The sequence below is a fragment of the Trachurus trachurus genome (genome assembly GCF_905171665.1).
Source record: "Trachurus trachurus genome assembly, chromosome: 24".
Lineage (NCBI taxonomy): Eukaryota > Metazoa > Chordata > Actinopteri > Carangiformes > Carangidae > Trachurus > Trachurus trachurus.
In genome coordinates, this window is record NC_139910.1 from 8,503,030 (window position 1) to 8,515,612 (window position 12,583).

Genomic DNA, 12,583 nt, shown 5'->3' on the forward strand with positions numbered 1-12,583 from the left:
TAATTAAGATGAAGATATACATAAGCTATACATGTATGATAATGTGCACATGTTTTTTCTACTATGGGTCCTTCTCTATTTATATAATTGTTTTTTGTTTTGTTCTGACATAACAATCCCTCTCTCTAATGTTTTGCACTCTGCACCAAGTCAAAGTCCCTGCAGGTGTTAATGACTACTTGGCAATAAAAGCTATTCTGATGAAATAAAAGCCAATATAACGGTTGGACAACATGACAACTGTCATGTGATGTTATGATCTGGTGCAGGAGTTGATAGTGAGATGAAGTTTACGATTTTTTTTTTTTGGACCAAAGTCAAGTATTTTTGTTAAACCTTATTACATTATATGGTAGATTCTATATTCATAAATGCAAATGGACTGATAGGAAGCCCAATATCCACCAATTTAAAAATGAAATGAGGATGTACTTGTAACATCCTCATTGTAACACTAACAGGACTGACGAACAAGAAAGCCATGCGGACTGTGTGACTCTCTACAAAACCTCTCTGTGAAGTATGTGTTTTGTACCCCATGCTCTGGATGCTTATGTATGTTTTTTGTGCATTGTGATTTTTTTATTTATCATTTTTATTTATTTAATTCTTCCACAAAGCCTTTAAATCCTCTTATTGAATCGAATGTATACCCCATGTTCAATGCTATTTGTGTTTGTCATTTGGTTTAGCAGTAACAGGCTTCATTACAGCAGCTAGGATCATTCTTCGCCACTGGAAGAGTCAGACTCGACCAGAATTTACCATGGATGTATGGAATTTACTGACTGGGTTAAGATGATGACGGATAATGCCTCCTATGAATTGATGATAGCAAGGTTAAATGATAACAAAGGGAAATTTTACCAGGTCTGGGGTCATTTTCTGAATCATATAAGAGGGGAATAGGTAGCCTACCTGAATCCTATGAGGGGTTGACCACTTGTATATGGGTATATTATCATACTGTATACTGTATATATATTTTTTTCGGTGACCATGGTGTTTAGTGCTGGGAGATGTGCTGCGCTGTTTATGGGCTGTGATTTGTGTGGTTTTCTGTTTTGTTTACTATGGTGATGTTTGTGTTGAAGTCCGATGTCTTTTGTATGATGTTGGCATAAAATATTGAATAAAAACTTAAATGACAAAAAAAATGTTATTTGTTTGTCATTGATGATGAATTTCAATAAAGATTGAATAAAAAAAAAGTTTACGATTTTTTTATTTTTTATTTTTTTTATTTTTTAGATGTGTCATTAAAAGCTACATTCCTTTAAAAACAAGTGAATTTTGTGAGTTGTTAAAAAAATAAAATAAAAAAATTCCGGTGGTGTGTGGCGCCACCGAGCGGTCGCTGCCTTGTCTACTGCGGCAAATCTCACTGACTGGGTGAGGAATGTGGCTTTTTTCCCACTGCACAATTCACCTTTAGCTGAGTCACATTATCTAAAAAAAAAAAAAAAAGATATATATATTTATTTATTATGCTGTAAAATCGCTGTGGGTGTGTCTGTGTGCGTTATGAAGCCAGCCTTCTTGCCCTGAAACGGTTCGCCTGGATGCCCGGTGACGCGCCCCCCGCTCCGCCGTCTGCTCTGGAAGTCTTCAGCTTCGTCGGCAGAACCGTCGGCGCAGGCGCGGCACTGACAGCTGCTGTCTACTTACTCCGCAAAGTCTGCTTAATAATGGCCTGGAAATCTGGAGGAGCAAGCCACGCAGAGCTAGTCAACAACCTCCGCAGTGAGTAGAGTTGTTTTTTGTTGCAGAAAGAAAAAGAAAAAGAAAAAAAAAACGGACCGCGGTGGTGAAGCCTTGAGGTTACAGGAGAGAGAGAGAGAGAGAGAGGCACGCGGGATGACCGTTGAGCTCTAACGGGGCAGCTAGCTAGTTAGCAGCTAGCTGGTTGCTAAGCTATGTGGTATGTTGTTGTTGTGTTGACCCAGCGTTACCTCTCTCCACCCCTTTTTTTTACGCCGTGGAGTGAACTGGTGCATGCCGTTACCTCCTTAGCTGCTGCACCGAATAATAATTCACAAAAAAGACACACGTTACGCCCCACCCCCCCATCTTTTATGTGTATATTTCTGCACATTAGAGTTAGCTTAGCGCGTTAGCTTCGTTGCTATGTGCGTCATTTGGAACGTTGTAGCTAGCTAGCGTTAGCCACGCTGCTAGCTGCCCTGCCCACATTCATTGATATGTGTGTGTGAGAGTATGTGTCTCTCTCTCTCTGCACCATTCACCCCCAGTTTCACCTGAATGACTCTGACAGATGGGACATGCAAGGTCGTGGTCTGCAGGAGGGAGGGTGGGTGGGGGGCCCTGCTTTTTTTTTTAAAGGGATCGTTCAAAATAGCCTTTTTTGCTGTGTCACCGCGTTCGCTAGTTGTTTATTCAGGCGATAGTGAATCGCACCACAAACAGGGCAGTGACTCATAGTGGCACCCTGCTGCTAGACACACTGTTGTCTGGTCCACTGTGTGATCAATTGATGCCACTGGCTTTTATTCTGCAATTAGATCATCAGTGCACTTGTGTGGTGGTTAAAGGGACAGTTCAACATTTTTGGCAAATTCTCCTATCGCCATAACCCCTATAGTCATAGCAGTAGGTGCATTACCTTTAATTATCCGTGCATGTTGTTTTTAGATCCACAGGGTAGAGACACAAGCTGCTCAGTGAACACAATGGACGTGAATGGTGCAGGTCTCCTGTCAAACTAATCAAATACACAATCCAACAACTCCAAAATGCTCTCGTGCAGAAGTTGTGACCTGCGCATTCACCACGCTATGAAATAATGATGTATAATTATGTAACATTACAACACATGAAGCAAATACTCTGAACTACTTGCACTTTTGAAATCACTCCACCCCGGCCAGCAGAATTTTCCTCAAAAACAACTCTGTCTCGTAACGTTATATTAATATTTCATAGCGTGGTGAATGTGCAGGTCACAATTTGTCCACGAGAGCGGTTTGGAGTGGTTGGATTGTGTATTTTGATGAATTTGATGAGGGACGGTACAAGGGGACTTGTACCGTTCACCTCCATTGTGTTTACTGAGCAGCTCACGTCTCTGCCCCGCTGATCTCAAAACAACATGCACCGATAATTAAAGGTAATGAACCTACTGCTATGACTATGGGATTATGGAGAGAATTTGCCAAAATGTTGAACTATCCCTTTAAAGAAGACTAAACTAACACACCAGCAAGACTCATCATCAGACATGCAAGGTTCACGCTCAGTTTGCATATTGGAAAATGATATTCAATGTGATGATATCTGCAGACTTGAATATCTTATGTCCAATTTCAATATAAAGTATCTACCAGGGCTATTTATATTCTGTGCAGTCTCTAGCACAGCGTGTCAGCAGCAGACAGTTCGCTTTGCAATCATCTTGGTTGTGGAGGGAACAGTGTTCAAGTGCTGTTGCTCTGTTTGCTCTGAGACAAAAAGACAAAGCTCCAACTTGCAGACTCATCTCTCCTGGTGGCATGTTTTTTATTTTGCATTTGTTTCCATTTATCTTGCACAGATAAATCAATCTGCATATTAATTGAAGCCAGTTCTGCAGCATGCAAAGCAAATATTTTAAAAACAAATAGCCTAGGCCTAGTATTTCATAGTCAGCTTTTCTTTTTCTCTTTGTCAAAGAGAATTTTGCCAATGATGCAAATCAACTTAAAACTTGGCTGTTGCTTTTGGTATTAATAAATCCAAATATCCTCTTTTTTTTATTAATTTCATATGACCATCATTTTGATTTTCATACTCGTCCTGATTGAATGCTTCACTGGATACTGACCCATTTAGAGACACACGAATGTCTTAAATTTAACCCAGAGTTTGCATAAGCAGGCTTTAAGCAGGTCACACACTGGATGCATGCTAATTCACAACTTTGTCATTGTCTCTGTCCTGCTGCTGACCGTTGCTCAGAGCTGCTCTGTGTGCAGACAGTAGAATAGTTTGCATTTGTTCCACCGTTGCATTAGTTATAAACCTCAAATGCCTCAATGAATATTTAAAGTCCAGCACCCATTTATGTGTCTAAGGAAAATTAAACATAAGTTATGGCCTAGAAAACAGATTACAGCTTGTTTGCTTATTCTTGGGGCTTTGCAAAGACAATTGTGGATTTCTTAGAGTAATTATTTTTTGGGTAGGAGAGGGAAAACGGCTTGAAATGTGCCGGTTCCAGTCATTTTTAATTTCAGAAATCACTAGTAGGTGTCCATCTGGCAGCTCGTCCGGTTTATTTGTAACGTATCCTAAAGTGGTGCATAGCTCTGAGGGTGAGGGGGTCTGTAATGAGAGCAGCGCCGGCTGTTGTTGGCTTTTCCTGCCGTTGGCACCAACTGCTACAGGAACCTGTTAGGAGGAGGAGGGATTATTCTGAAGACACTAATACTTCTTCTTTGAGGGGCTTCTTTAATTTCTTGTCTAATGTCTATGAGCTTGTGAACTTTCCTGTAACCAAGATCATTTCATGTCAGCAACATACATGTGATTTTTTTTTTTTTTTTGCCACAGTCTATGTCAGATCATCTGTTTTTAATGCTTTTGATATGCATACACTTTTATATCTATCATTTATTAATGTTAGTTTTCTTGCTCTCTTGCAGCTTTGCATACAGTACACAGTTTAATGAGTATAAATTTGTATTCATTGTTGTCTAATTGATAAGTATGATGACCATCGGAGAGGGTGGCAGTTGTAAAATCCACTCTATACTTCTTTCATACTATGATATCAACGTGTATAAAAAGGGATATATCACATTTTCTGGAAAATCTATGAACTATAAATGGACCTGCATATACAGTCATCAGTTTATGATCAGTTCTGGTCTGTCAGTTTGTTAAAAAATGCACATTTAGAGGCACAGAGTATGTGGCTTTCTATCTGTTTCTGTGCTGTCGTCTTTATTTCAGCCTGTGTACAATTCCACATTTTGTTCCAGTATTTTCTGCTAATTCCTCTCCGCATATATGATCAATATAGATTTATACTGTCATTTTTTCTCCATATGCACGTCGTTTACCATAGTAGATTCGATATAAACCTCTGTCAGACTGTATGTAATTTGATATTGTCTCATCAGTGCAGGTCGTTATCTGAATAAAATCTGTTTAGGACTAGGAGTGGGTTTAATAGTAAAATAACCAGACAGGAATGTGACGGTTCAAGTTGTGTTATCGCTGTAATGCAGAAGTAATTACTTTTAAATCGATTTGAGAAGGAAGAGCTACTATAACGGTTGACTAAATCTCACACTTTATATCATATTTCACATCCCAAACAGACAAAGTAATTGTAGCAATATAACAGGATTCATTCCATTCGCCTTTCTGTTATGTTTTGTATAATCTCTCATGCATTTTGCCCGTTTGCTTCTGCTGCAGGAGTTACGTAATGTACTGAATGTCTCCCTGGTGTTTGTACCTGTGTTTTCATAACAAACAGTGACACCATCTCTTTTGCATCTGCAGAAAATGGCATTATTAAATCCGACAAGGTCTATGAAGTCATGCTGGCCACAGACCGAGCCCACTTCTCTAGATGTAATCCATACATGGACTCGCCGCAGTCAATAGGTAACATCCGCTCCTCTCATCATCACTCTGACATCTGAGGCGTCCACTAACCAACTCTGTACCTCTCTTTTTAACCCAAAAGGCTATCAAGCAACCATCAGCGCCCCACACATGGTAGGACTTTATCTCTCAGACTCTTGTTCTTTCTTTTTTTTATATAACTGTGCGTTCACACCAAAAGCTTCCAAAGCGTCAAAAACGCTCGAGGGGGGGCGTCAGACAAGACAGCTCCCAAAACGGCAAATATTTTCAGCCGCTTTGGCCGCTCGTCACGTGACTGGCGTCAAAGTTCGATCGCGCTGGTCATTGGGGAGCCGAAATACAAAAAAAAAAAAAAAAAAGGCAGCCGACGGACATCTCTATCCTGACAGGCTGCCGCCGGTTGCCGCTTGACCGCGTCATAGCTCATTACCCTAAAGTTAAACCTGGCTCAACTTTTCATCTGGTGACGCTTTGGACGCTTTGGAAGCTTTGGACGCTCTGGAAGCGCGGCAACGCCTGTTGACGCTTTGGACGCTCGGTGTCGCCAGGCGCTCATTGAAAATGAATTGACTTCCGGCGTTTTTGACGCTTTGGAAGCTTTTGGTGTGAACGCACAGTAAATCTTGTTCACATGAGTTATTTAAGAGATGAAAAATTGAAGCAGCAACGTTATCCAGAGAATTTTGACTTTATTTCTTTTAAAAAAACTACCCAAACCGATTATTCTATTATCAAAATAGTTGACGATTAATTTAATAATCGATTATTGTGCGATTAATCGATTAATTGCTGCAGCTCTAAATCAAACCTAAGCTTTTTTTGTGATTAAATGTTGTATTAGAATTTGAAAGGCATCTTCGTACAGTCAACAGCACAGTAGCAGTCAATGTCAATTAATGTTAAAACACTAAACAGCACAAAAGATAATTGGAATATAGGAAGGATAACCAGCCTCTAAGAAGTACACACATAAAGTAAATTAAAAAACATTCAACTTCTGCCACAAATCTAGGATAATTTATGGATTTTGTCCATCAAACCACAAGATACAAACAGAAAGAGCTGAGTAGTGAATGACGTTGGACAGCCAGCTTTCGCCTCTCTGTGACCTGAGTGGGCCGAGCCGAACCTCCTCACAGGCAGCGTTTGATGCAATATGAATGCTGAGTGATGGGTAGTAATGCAGTTTCCTTGTTGCCCCCCTCCCCTCCTCCCCTTACGCACTGTCTACCCAGCACGCCTACGCTCTGGAGCTCCTACACGACCAGCTGTACGAGGGGGCCAAAGCTCTGGACGTCGGCAGCGGCAGCGGCATCCTGTCGGTCTGCTTCGCACGAATGGTGAGCCACACACGTGACGGGTAAACGCACATGACTTCTCCTTCCGGTGGCTTTTTAATTCATTACTACTTATCACTTTTAATTAGCTTTTTAGTTTTAATTTTTAATTTTTTTTGCATAATGTTGTGAAAGTCTTTGTGTATGAACTGAGTGCCATCCCTTCCTCCCCTCTCCCTCCCTCCCTCCTCCTACACTTTTACAGGTAGGTCCTAAAGGGAAAGTTCTAGGAATTGATCACATCAAAGAGCTGGTAGATGATTCAATAAACAATGTGAAGAAAGACGACCCCAGTTTGATAACGTCGGGCCGAGTCAAGCTAATAGGTAAGAAGAATACGTCGCCGCTTGTGTGAGAGGTTATTAATTATTACAGTCGGTTTGAATCTGCAGCTGAATGTTGGGTTTTTATACGCAGGGACAGCGTGACGTCAGTCGGACCGCTCCGTCCTCTCAGTGAGGAGCGAGACAGACAGTAGCTCAGCAGACTGGATAGTGCAGCGCTAAATAATTGAGCGGAGAGTACCGACTTTCACTGCTCTGCAGGGAGGGGGACACACATAACAACCAGGCTGTGAATAAAAACACTTAGACTGTTATTTTTGTTTTGTTTTGTCAGGTTTTTACAACTTTTACAGCTAAACATTCTTATCAAAGTTTTTAGTTTTGTAACTTAACTTTCAAATTGTAAGTTTTTACCTTGATAAAAACAAATATGTAAAGATAAGATAATATATTCTTCTTTTTTTTGTTCCACATTGGGGAAATGTAGGTAACCCTTTATTTTACAGGCAGTTAATTATGTGATAATGTGAAGAAATAGCCAAGAAATAACAAATAAATTGCATAGTAATGACAACAAATAGAAATAGCCTAGAAATAACGGTCAATTTCATAGTAATGTTGAGAAATATAGCCGAGAAGTAACGATTTGGACTTGGAGGAGAAAATTCTGTCATCTTCTTCTATCACATTAATTAATTAACAGCCTGTAAATTAAAGTGTTACTGAACACACACTGTTGCAGCAGCCAAAGGAATACAAAGCACAAAAAATAATCATTATACAGTTATAAAGTTTAACAGTCTCGCAGTGAGTCGTGACAAATATACAAGAAATTCTATTATAGACAGGACAGTATGTAGGTTTATATTTGATTGTACAGTTGCATGTGTTAAATGAAAATTTAAATGTATTTTGAGTTAAAAAAGACTCTTAACTTACTCACAGCAAGTGCAATAAAAGACAACACAACAGTATAGAGTGTCACTTGAGCTCATTGCGCCTACACAACCTGTTGGATGTCAGAAAGCAGCATTAGAGGACGAGTGTGGTGGTGTTTTTTGTTCTGTTTTGTTTTTGTGGCAGATGTCAGACTGATATTTCAAGACACTGTGTTCCTGAGCTTTATCTGCGTCGTTATCAGCCAACATCACGCAGCTCGTTGTCTGACATCTGTGACGACGAGTCTCTGTCCTGACATTTCTACATCTGAATAATTAGTGAGGTCGAAAATAGAGAAAAAAGTCCAGACTCAGATAAACATCGCGGCCGTGTTTCAGTGTTTATATGACAACTTGATGAGGACGTCCATCCCTCCATCCGTCCCACGTGTTGTTTGTTTCTGTGTGTGTGTGTGTGTGTGTGTGTGTGTGTGTGAGGCTGTAACTGATACCCCGTTGTGTTGCAGTGGGAGACGGGCGAATGGGTCACACGGAGGAGGCGCCGTACGATGCCATCCACGTTGGCGCAGCGGCACCCACCGTCCCCCAAGCTGTGAGTATCTGTGTGTGTGTGTGTGTGTAAATGTGTATGTGTGTGTCTCTGAGAACGCTTGACGAACCGGCGGTCACATTGTTCCAATTCACTTCAGCAGAACAACGAATTAAAAAATGAGTGACTTTGGGGGAAAACACAGTAGTTAAAGTGTCTAGAAATAGCTTGAAACGCTGGAATGTGCTTTTTTTTTTTTTTTTTGTGTAACATCAACTTTTAACAACACTTTATTGAAAAAGTTGAGAGAATTGACCTTTTGGTAATACAGAACAAAGTCTGGCATCTAACATTAAAATAAATAAATAAATACATATGTATGAGACATATAAAGTAACAGAAGTAAGTACATATGACAGTACAGGTATAAAGTTTAACATAATAAAAGAAAAAAAAGGGGGAAACAGGCGAGGCAGATTACATTTCTCTAAATAGTTCTTGAATTATGTTTACAGTATGCAGACATTTGTTATTGTCAATCATTTTTATACATTCAAGGTAGTTCTTAAATTCAGTTTCAAACACAGGAAAGAAAGGTCGACCTTTGGAGAATTTAGCTTTATGGATGTGAAATTTCGCTATTATAATTATCAGATTAATTAAGTGTTGAATTTTTCGCTCCGTATTGTTATAGTATAATAGTACATCCTTGGCTTCCAAATTAATTGAAAGGTTGGATTGTAGGGTGAATTTGGGAAAATTGACATTCAAAAAAAGGTGCTCAATTGTTTCTTCTTCAGCGTTACAAAATACACATTTGACATCAATATTGATAAATCTTGACAGATATATGTTAGTGGGGTAAATGTTGTGGATAAAAATTATATATTATATTGAACTTCTTTGATTTTATTGGAGATAGCAAATGTATGTGTAAGGAGCCATGTTGGTTTCCAATTAATATCAGAGAAAGAGGAGGTTCATACAAATTTTCCTACAGGAGTGAATTTTCTTTTCCTGAAAAAATGATTCCTTATTGGTTACAATGGTGACTCATAATGTTTATACTAGAGCACTGGAATAAGAGAGTAAGGACACTTCCATCTACTCCCGTGGTAAGCGTTATGTGCCCCGAGTGGCAGGATATGGGTATTGCAAAAGTACCCATTCACTCCAATGTATGTGTGTGTGTGTGTTGCCCACTTGCTTGTAAACTGATGAAGTGGCCGTGTTTTTGTTTTTAGGTGTCTTGGTCATATCAAATTACACTTATAATTTGTTTATTATAAAATATAGATTGAAACATTCATGTAGAAAACTTGCTCATTCACCAACAATGCAGAGATGTCAGCTCTCGGGTGCTTTTGCAATACCCATATTCCGCCATCAGGAGGCGCTTCCATTGGACCAATGCGTGTCGTTACTCTCTTATTCCAATGCTCTAGTTTATACGCTGCTTGTCGAACGTCCTCGTCGTTTTTTCGTCACCTCCTCTCTCTCTCTCTCTCTCTCTCCTCCTCTTCCTCCTCCCCCCATCATCGTCAGCTCCTGGACCAGTTGAAGCCCGGCGGTCGCCTGATCCTCCCCGTCGGCCCGGCGGGAGGAAACCAGATGCTGGAGCAGTACGACAAGATGGAGGACGGCAGCACCAAAATGAAGCCCTTGATGGGGGTGATTTATGTGCCTTTAACAGACAGAGACAAGCAGTGGTCCAGGTGGAAGTGACTTCCTTCTCCCCTCCCTCCTCCTCCTCTTCCCTCTCTTCCTTCTCACAGCGGCAAAGGTGAAATGGTGTGGCTTGGAGCAGGCGCCGGATCACAAGGGGGCTGAGTTTGGCTGCTTGTTGAAATGTTTTGCTTCTTCCATACCATAACCAACGAGCTGCACGTTTTACGTTTTACTCCTCCATCATCCTCTTCTTATTTTTCTTTTCTTTTCTTTTTTTTTTTTGTTTGGTAACACCACGGTTTTAAATTTGGAGCCTGACTAATGAAATTTTAAACGATTTTAAACACGACGACACAAATAAAACCGAAATAGCAGCATTAGCAGTGTGAAGGCGTAACACTTGGGTTTTTTCAGAGCATGGCTACTTAATTTTGATTGATCATAAGACTTAAAACTTCTTACTCTCTTTGATCTTCTACTATAAAAAAAAAAAAAACCTCTGTGATGATGGATGGTAATAATCTGCATGTGATTCTAACTCCTTTGTGTTTGCACGACACGGGGACGGTTGTGTTGCGTTTCCTTCTAACTTCTTCTTCTTATTATTATTAATGCTGCTCCTGGTTTATTTTTCTCCTTCTCTTTTAACGTTCGACTTTTCTTTTTGTTTTTCTCTCTCGCAGGGATGAACTTTGAAGAGGAAGACCGTCCATAATCCACCTTTTACGTTTTGAACCTGGAGAAAACTCGGATTTGGGGTCAAACAGCCCTCAACATTTTGTTCAAAGCATAATAACAAAACCGTGCTCTTTTTTTTAATTTTTTTGTTTTATCTTTTTTTTGGTTGTTTTATTTTATTTTTAACTTTTTGTTGAAGTCTAACAATGGACTAGAGAATCACACAGATCGGCTGAGAAGAAAGACTGCTTGAAGCTCAGCACAGAAACATCTGCAGAGGAGAGGAGGCGGTTTTTTGTTTTTGTTTCGTTTTTTTTTTCTCTTTTCAGGCCTGCATCTTTTTGGTTTTGTTTTATTTTTAACTGCTGGATTTTTTTTTTTTTTTAGATTTGTTTCTTTTTCTTTTCTTTATTCTTTTTTTTTGTTTTTGATTTTTTGGGTGGTTTAATTTTCAAATTGCAATCAGCCATTTTGACATTATGAAATTGCAGCAGCAGCAGCAGCAGCATCAGCGCTGACTGACCGCAGGAAGAACAGAAGACGACGACGAGGAGGAGGAAGAAGACGACGAAGAAGAAAGCCTTCTAGATAATTCACCTAGCTACAGTGTGTGTGTGTGGGTCATCTTTAACTGTAGAGTTCACTGCTAACATATGAGCTTTCTTACCCCTTCTTGGCAGCAGCAGTATTAGGAAAACACACACACACACACACACACACATAAAGAAACAACACAATGGCTGATATAACCCACACATCCTGTTTGTTGGTGTGCAGCACTTCTTTAGGTCATTTACACATGATAGGATAATAATAATAATAATAAAAAGCAGCACATTTGGATCATACTGAACTCCAAAGAGAGCGGAGAGCACTATTAATAACACCGACACACACACTTGTCGTGCACACGCAGGGCTGCGCTTCTCCCCACTTTGGTGACGTGTTGCTGCTTTTCCGCTGCTGGTTTTTTTTCATATACTATATTTTATTTTTTTCTCTCTCTTCCCATTAACAGTTTGTGCAGGCTCTTCTGGTGACTGATGATGCTGAATGGGATAAGTCACTGCTTTGCCAAAATAAACTCCCAACAATTTAAAAGCAAATGAATGTCTGTTTTCTTGAAGAAGAAAAAAAAAAAGATAAAAGTAACACATGAAATTTAAAATATTAAAAAAAAGGAAGAAAAAAAAAGAAGCACATTTTATTTTGGGTGATCTAAGTGATGGATGGTGATTTGGCTTTCACAGTCTATGGAATGGCTTATGAAAATAAAGAGATGCTTATGTTTTTGTCTTGACTTTTCTTATTGTATTATACACAGGCTGAAACCTGAAGCATAACTACACACAAAGTTTAAAAAATTAATATATTTTGATTTACTTTTTGTAAATTATGATGCTAAGAGACACTTTTTCATAGAAAATACATTAAAATCTATCATAATAGTTTAAAATGTGTTTTAAAATGTATTTAAAAGTGAAGTATTGCATCATTTGTCAACAGATCACACCAGTCCTTTTTTTTTCTTGATATATAATAAACTTTAATATCTCACATGAAAGACAGCACTTAAGAGAAGGAATACATCTG

At 39.3% G+C, this 12,583-nt stretch overlaps 1 protein-coding gene across 2 annotated transcripts; it reads left to right on the forward strand.

Moving 5' to 3' along the window:
* Positions 1 to 1,586: 1,586 nt before the first annotated feature.
* pcmt (protein-L-isoaspartate (D-aspartate) O-methyltransferase) lies at positions 1,587 to 12,282 on the forward strand. Of its 2 annotated transcripts, none has more exons than XR_014596437.1 (8): positions 1,587 to 1,743; positions 5,509 to 5,613; positions 5,696 to 5,727; positions 6,831 to 6,935; positions 7,138 to 7,258; positions 8,622 to 8,707; positions 10,190 to 10,427; positions 10,996 to 12,282. XR_014596437.1 is itself a non-coding variant. In XM_084001032.1 (8 exons), exons 1-8 carry the CDS (start codon positions 1,689 to 1,691, stop codon positions 11,006 to 11,008), a joined length of 687 nt encoding a protein of 228 aa, XP_083857158.1. In that variant the 5' UTR covers positions 1,587 to 1,688; the 3' UTR covers positions 11,009 to 12,282. The 2 variants fall into 2 exon arrangements, 1 of the variants encoding a protein (XP_083857158.1); XM_084001032.1 differs by having other exon boundaries at positions 10,190 to 10,359.
* Positions 12,283 to 12,583: the final 301 nt, after the last annotated feature.

Bases quoted from the DNA above. Each gene is read 5' to 3' on its own strand.
- pcmt (XM_084001032.1), top strand. From the start codon at position 1,689: ATGGCCTGGAAATCTGGAGGAGCAAGCCACGCAGAGCTAGTCAACAAC. The intron at 7,259-8,621 runs GTAAGAAGAATA...GTTGTGTTGCAG, and splicing joins GGGCCGAGTCAAGCTAATAG to TGGGAGACGGGCGAATGGGT. The intron at 8,708-10,189 runs GTGAGTATCTGT...CATCATCGTCAG, and splicing joins CACCCACCGTCCCCCAAGCT to CTCCTGGACCAGTTGAAGCC.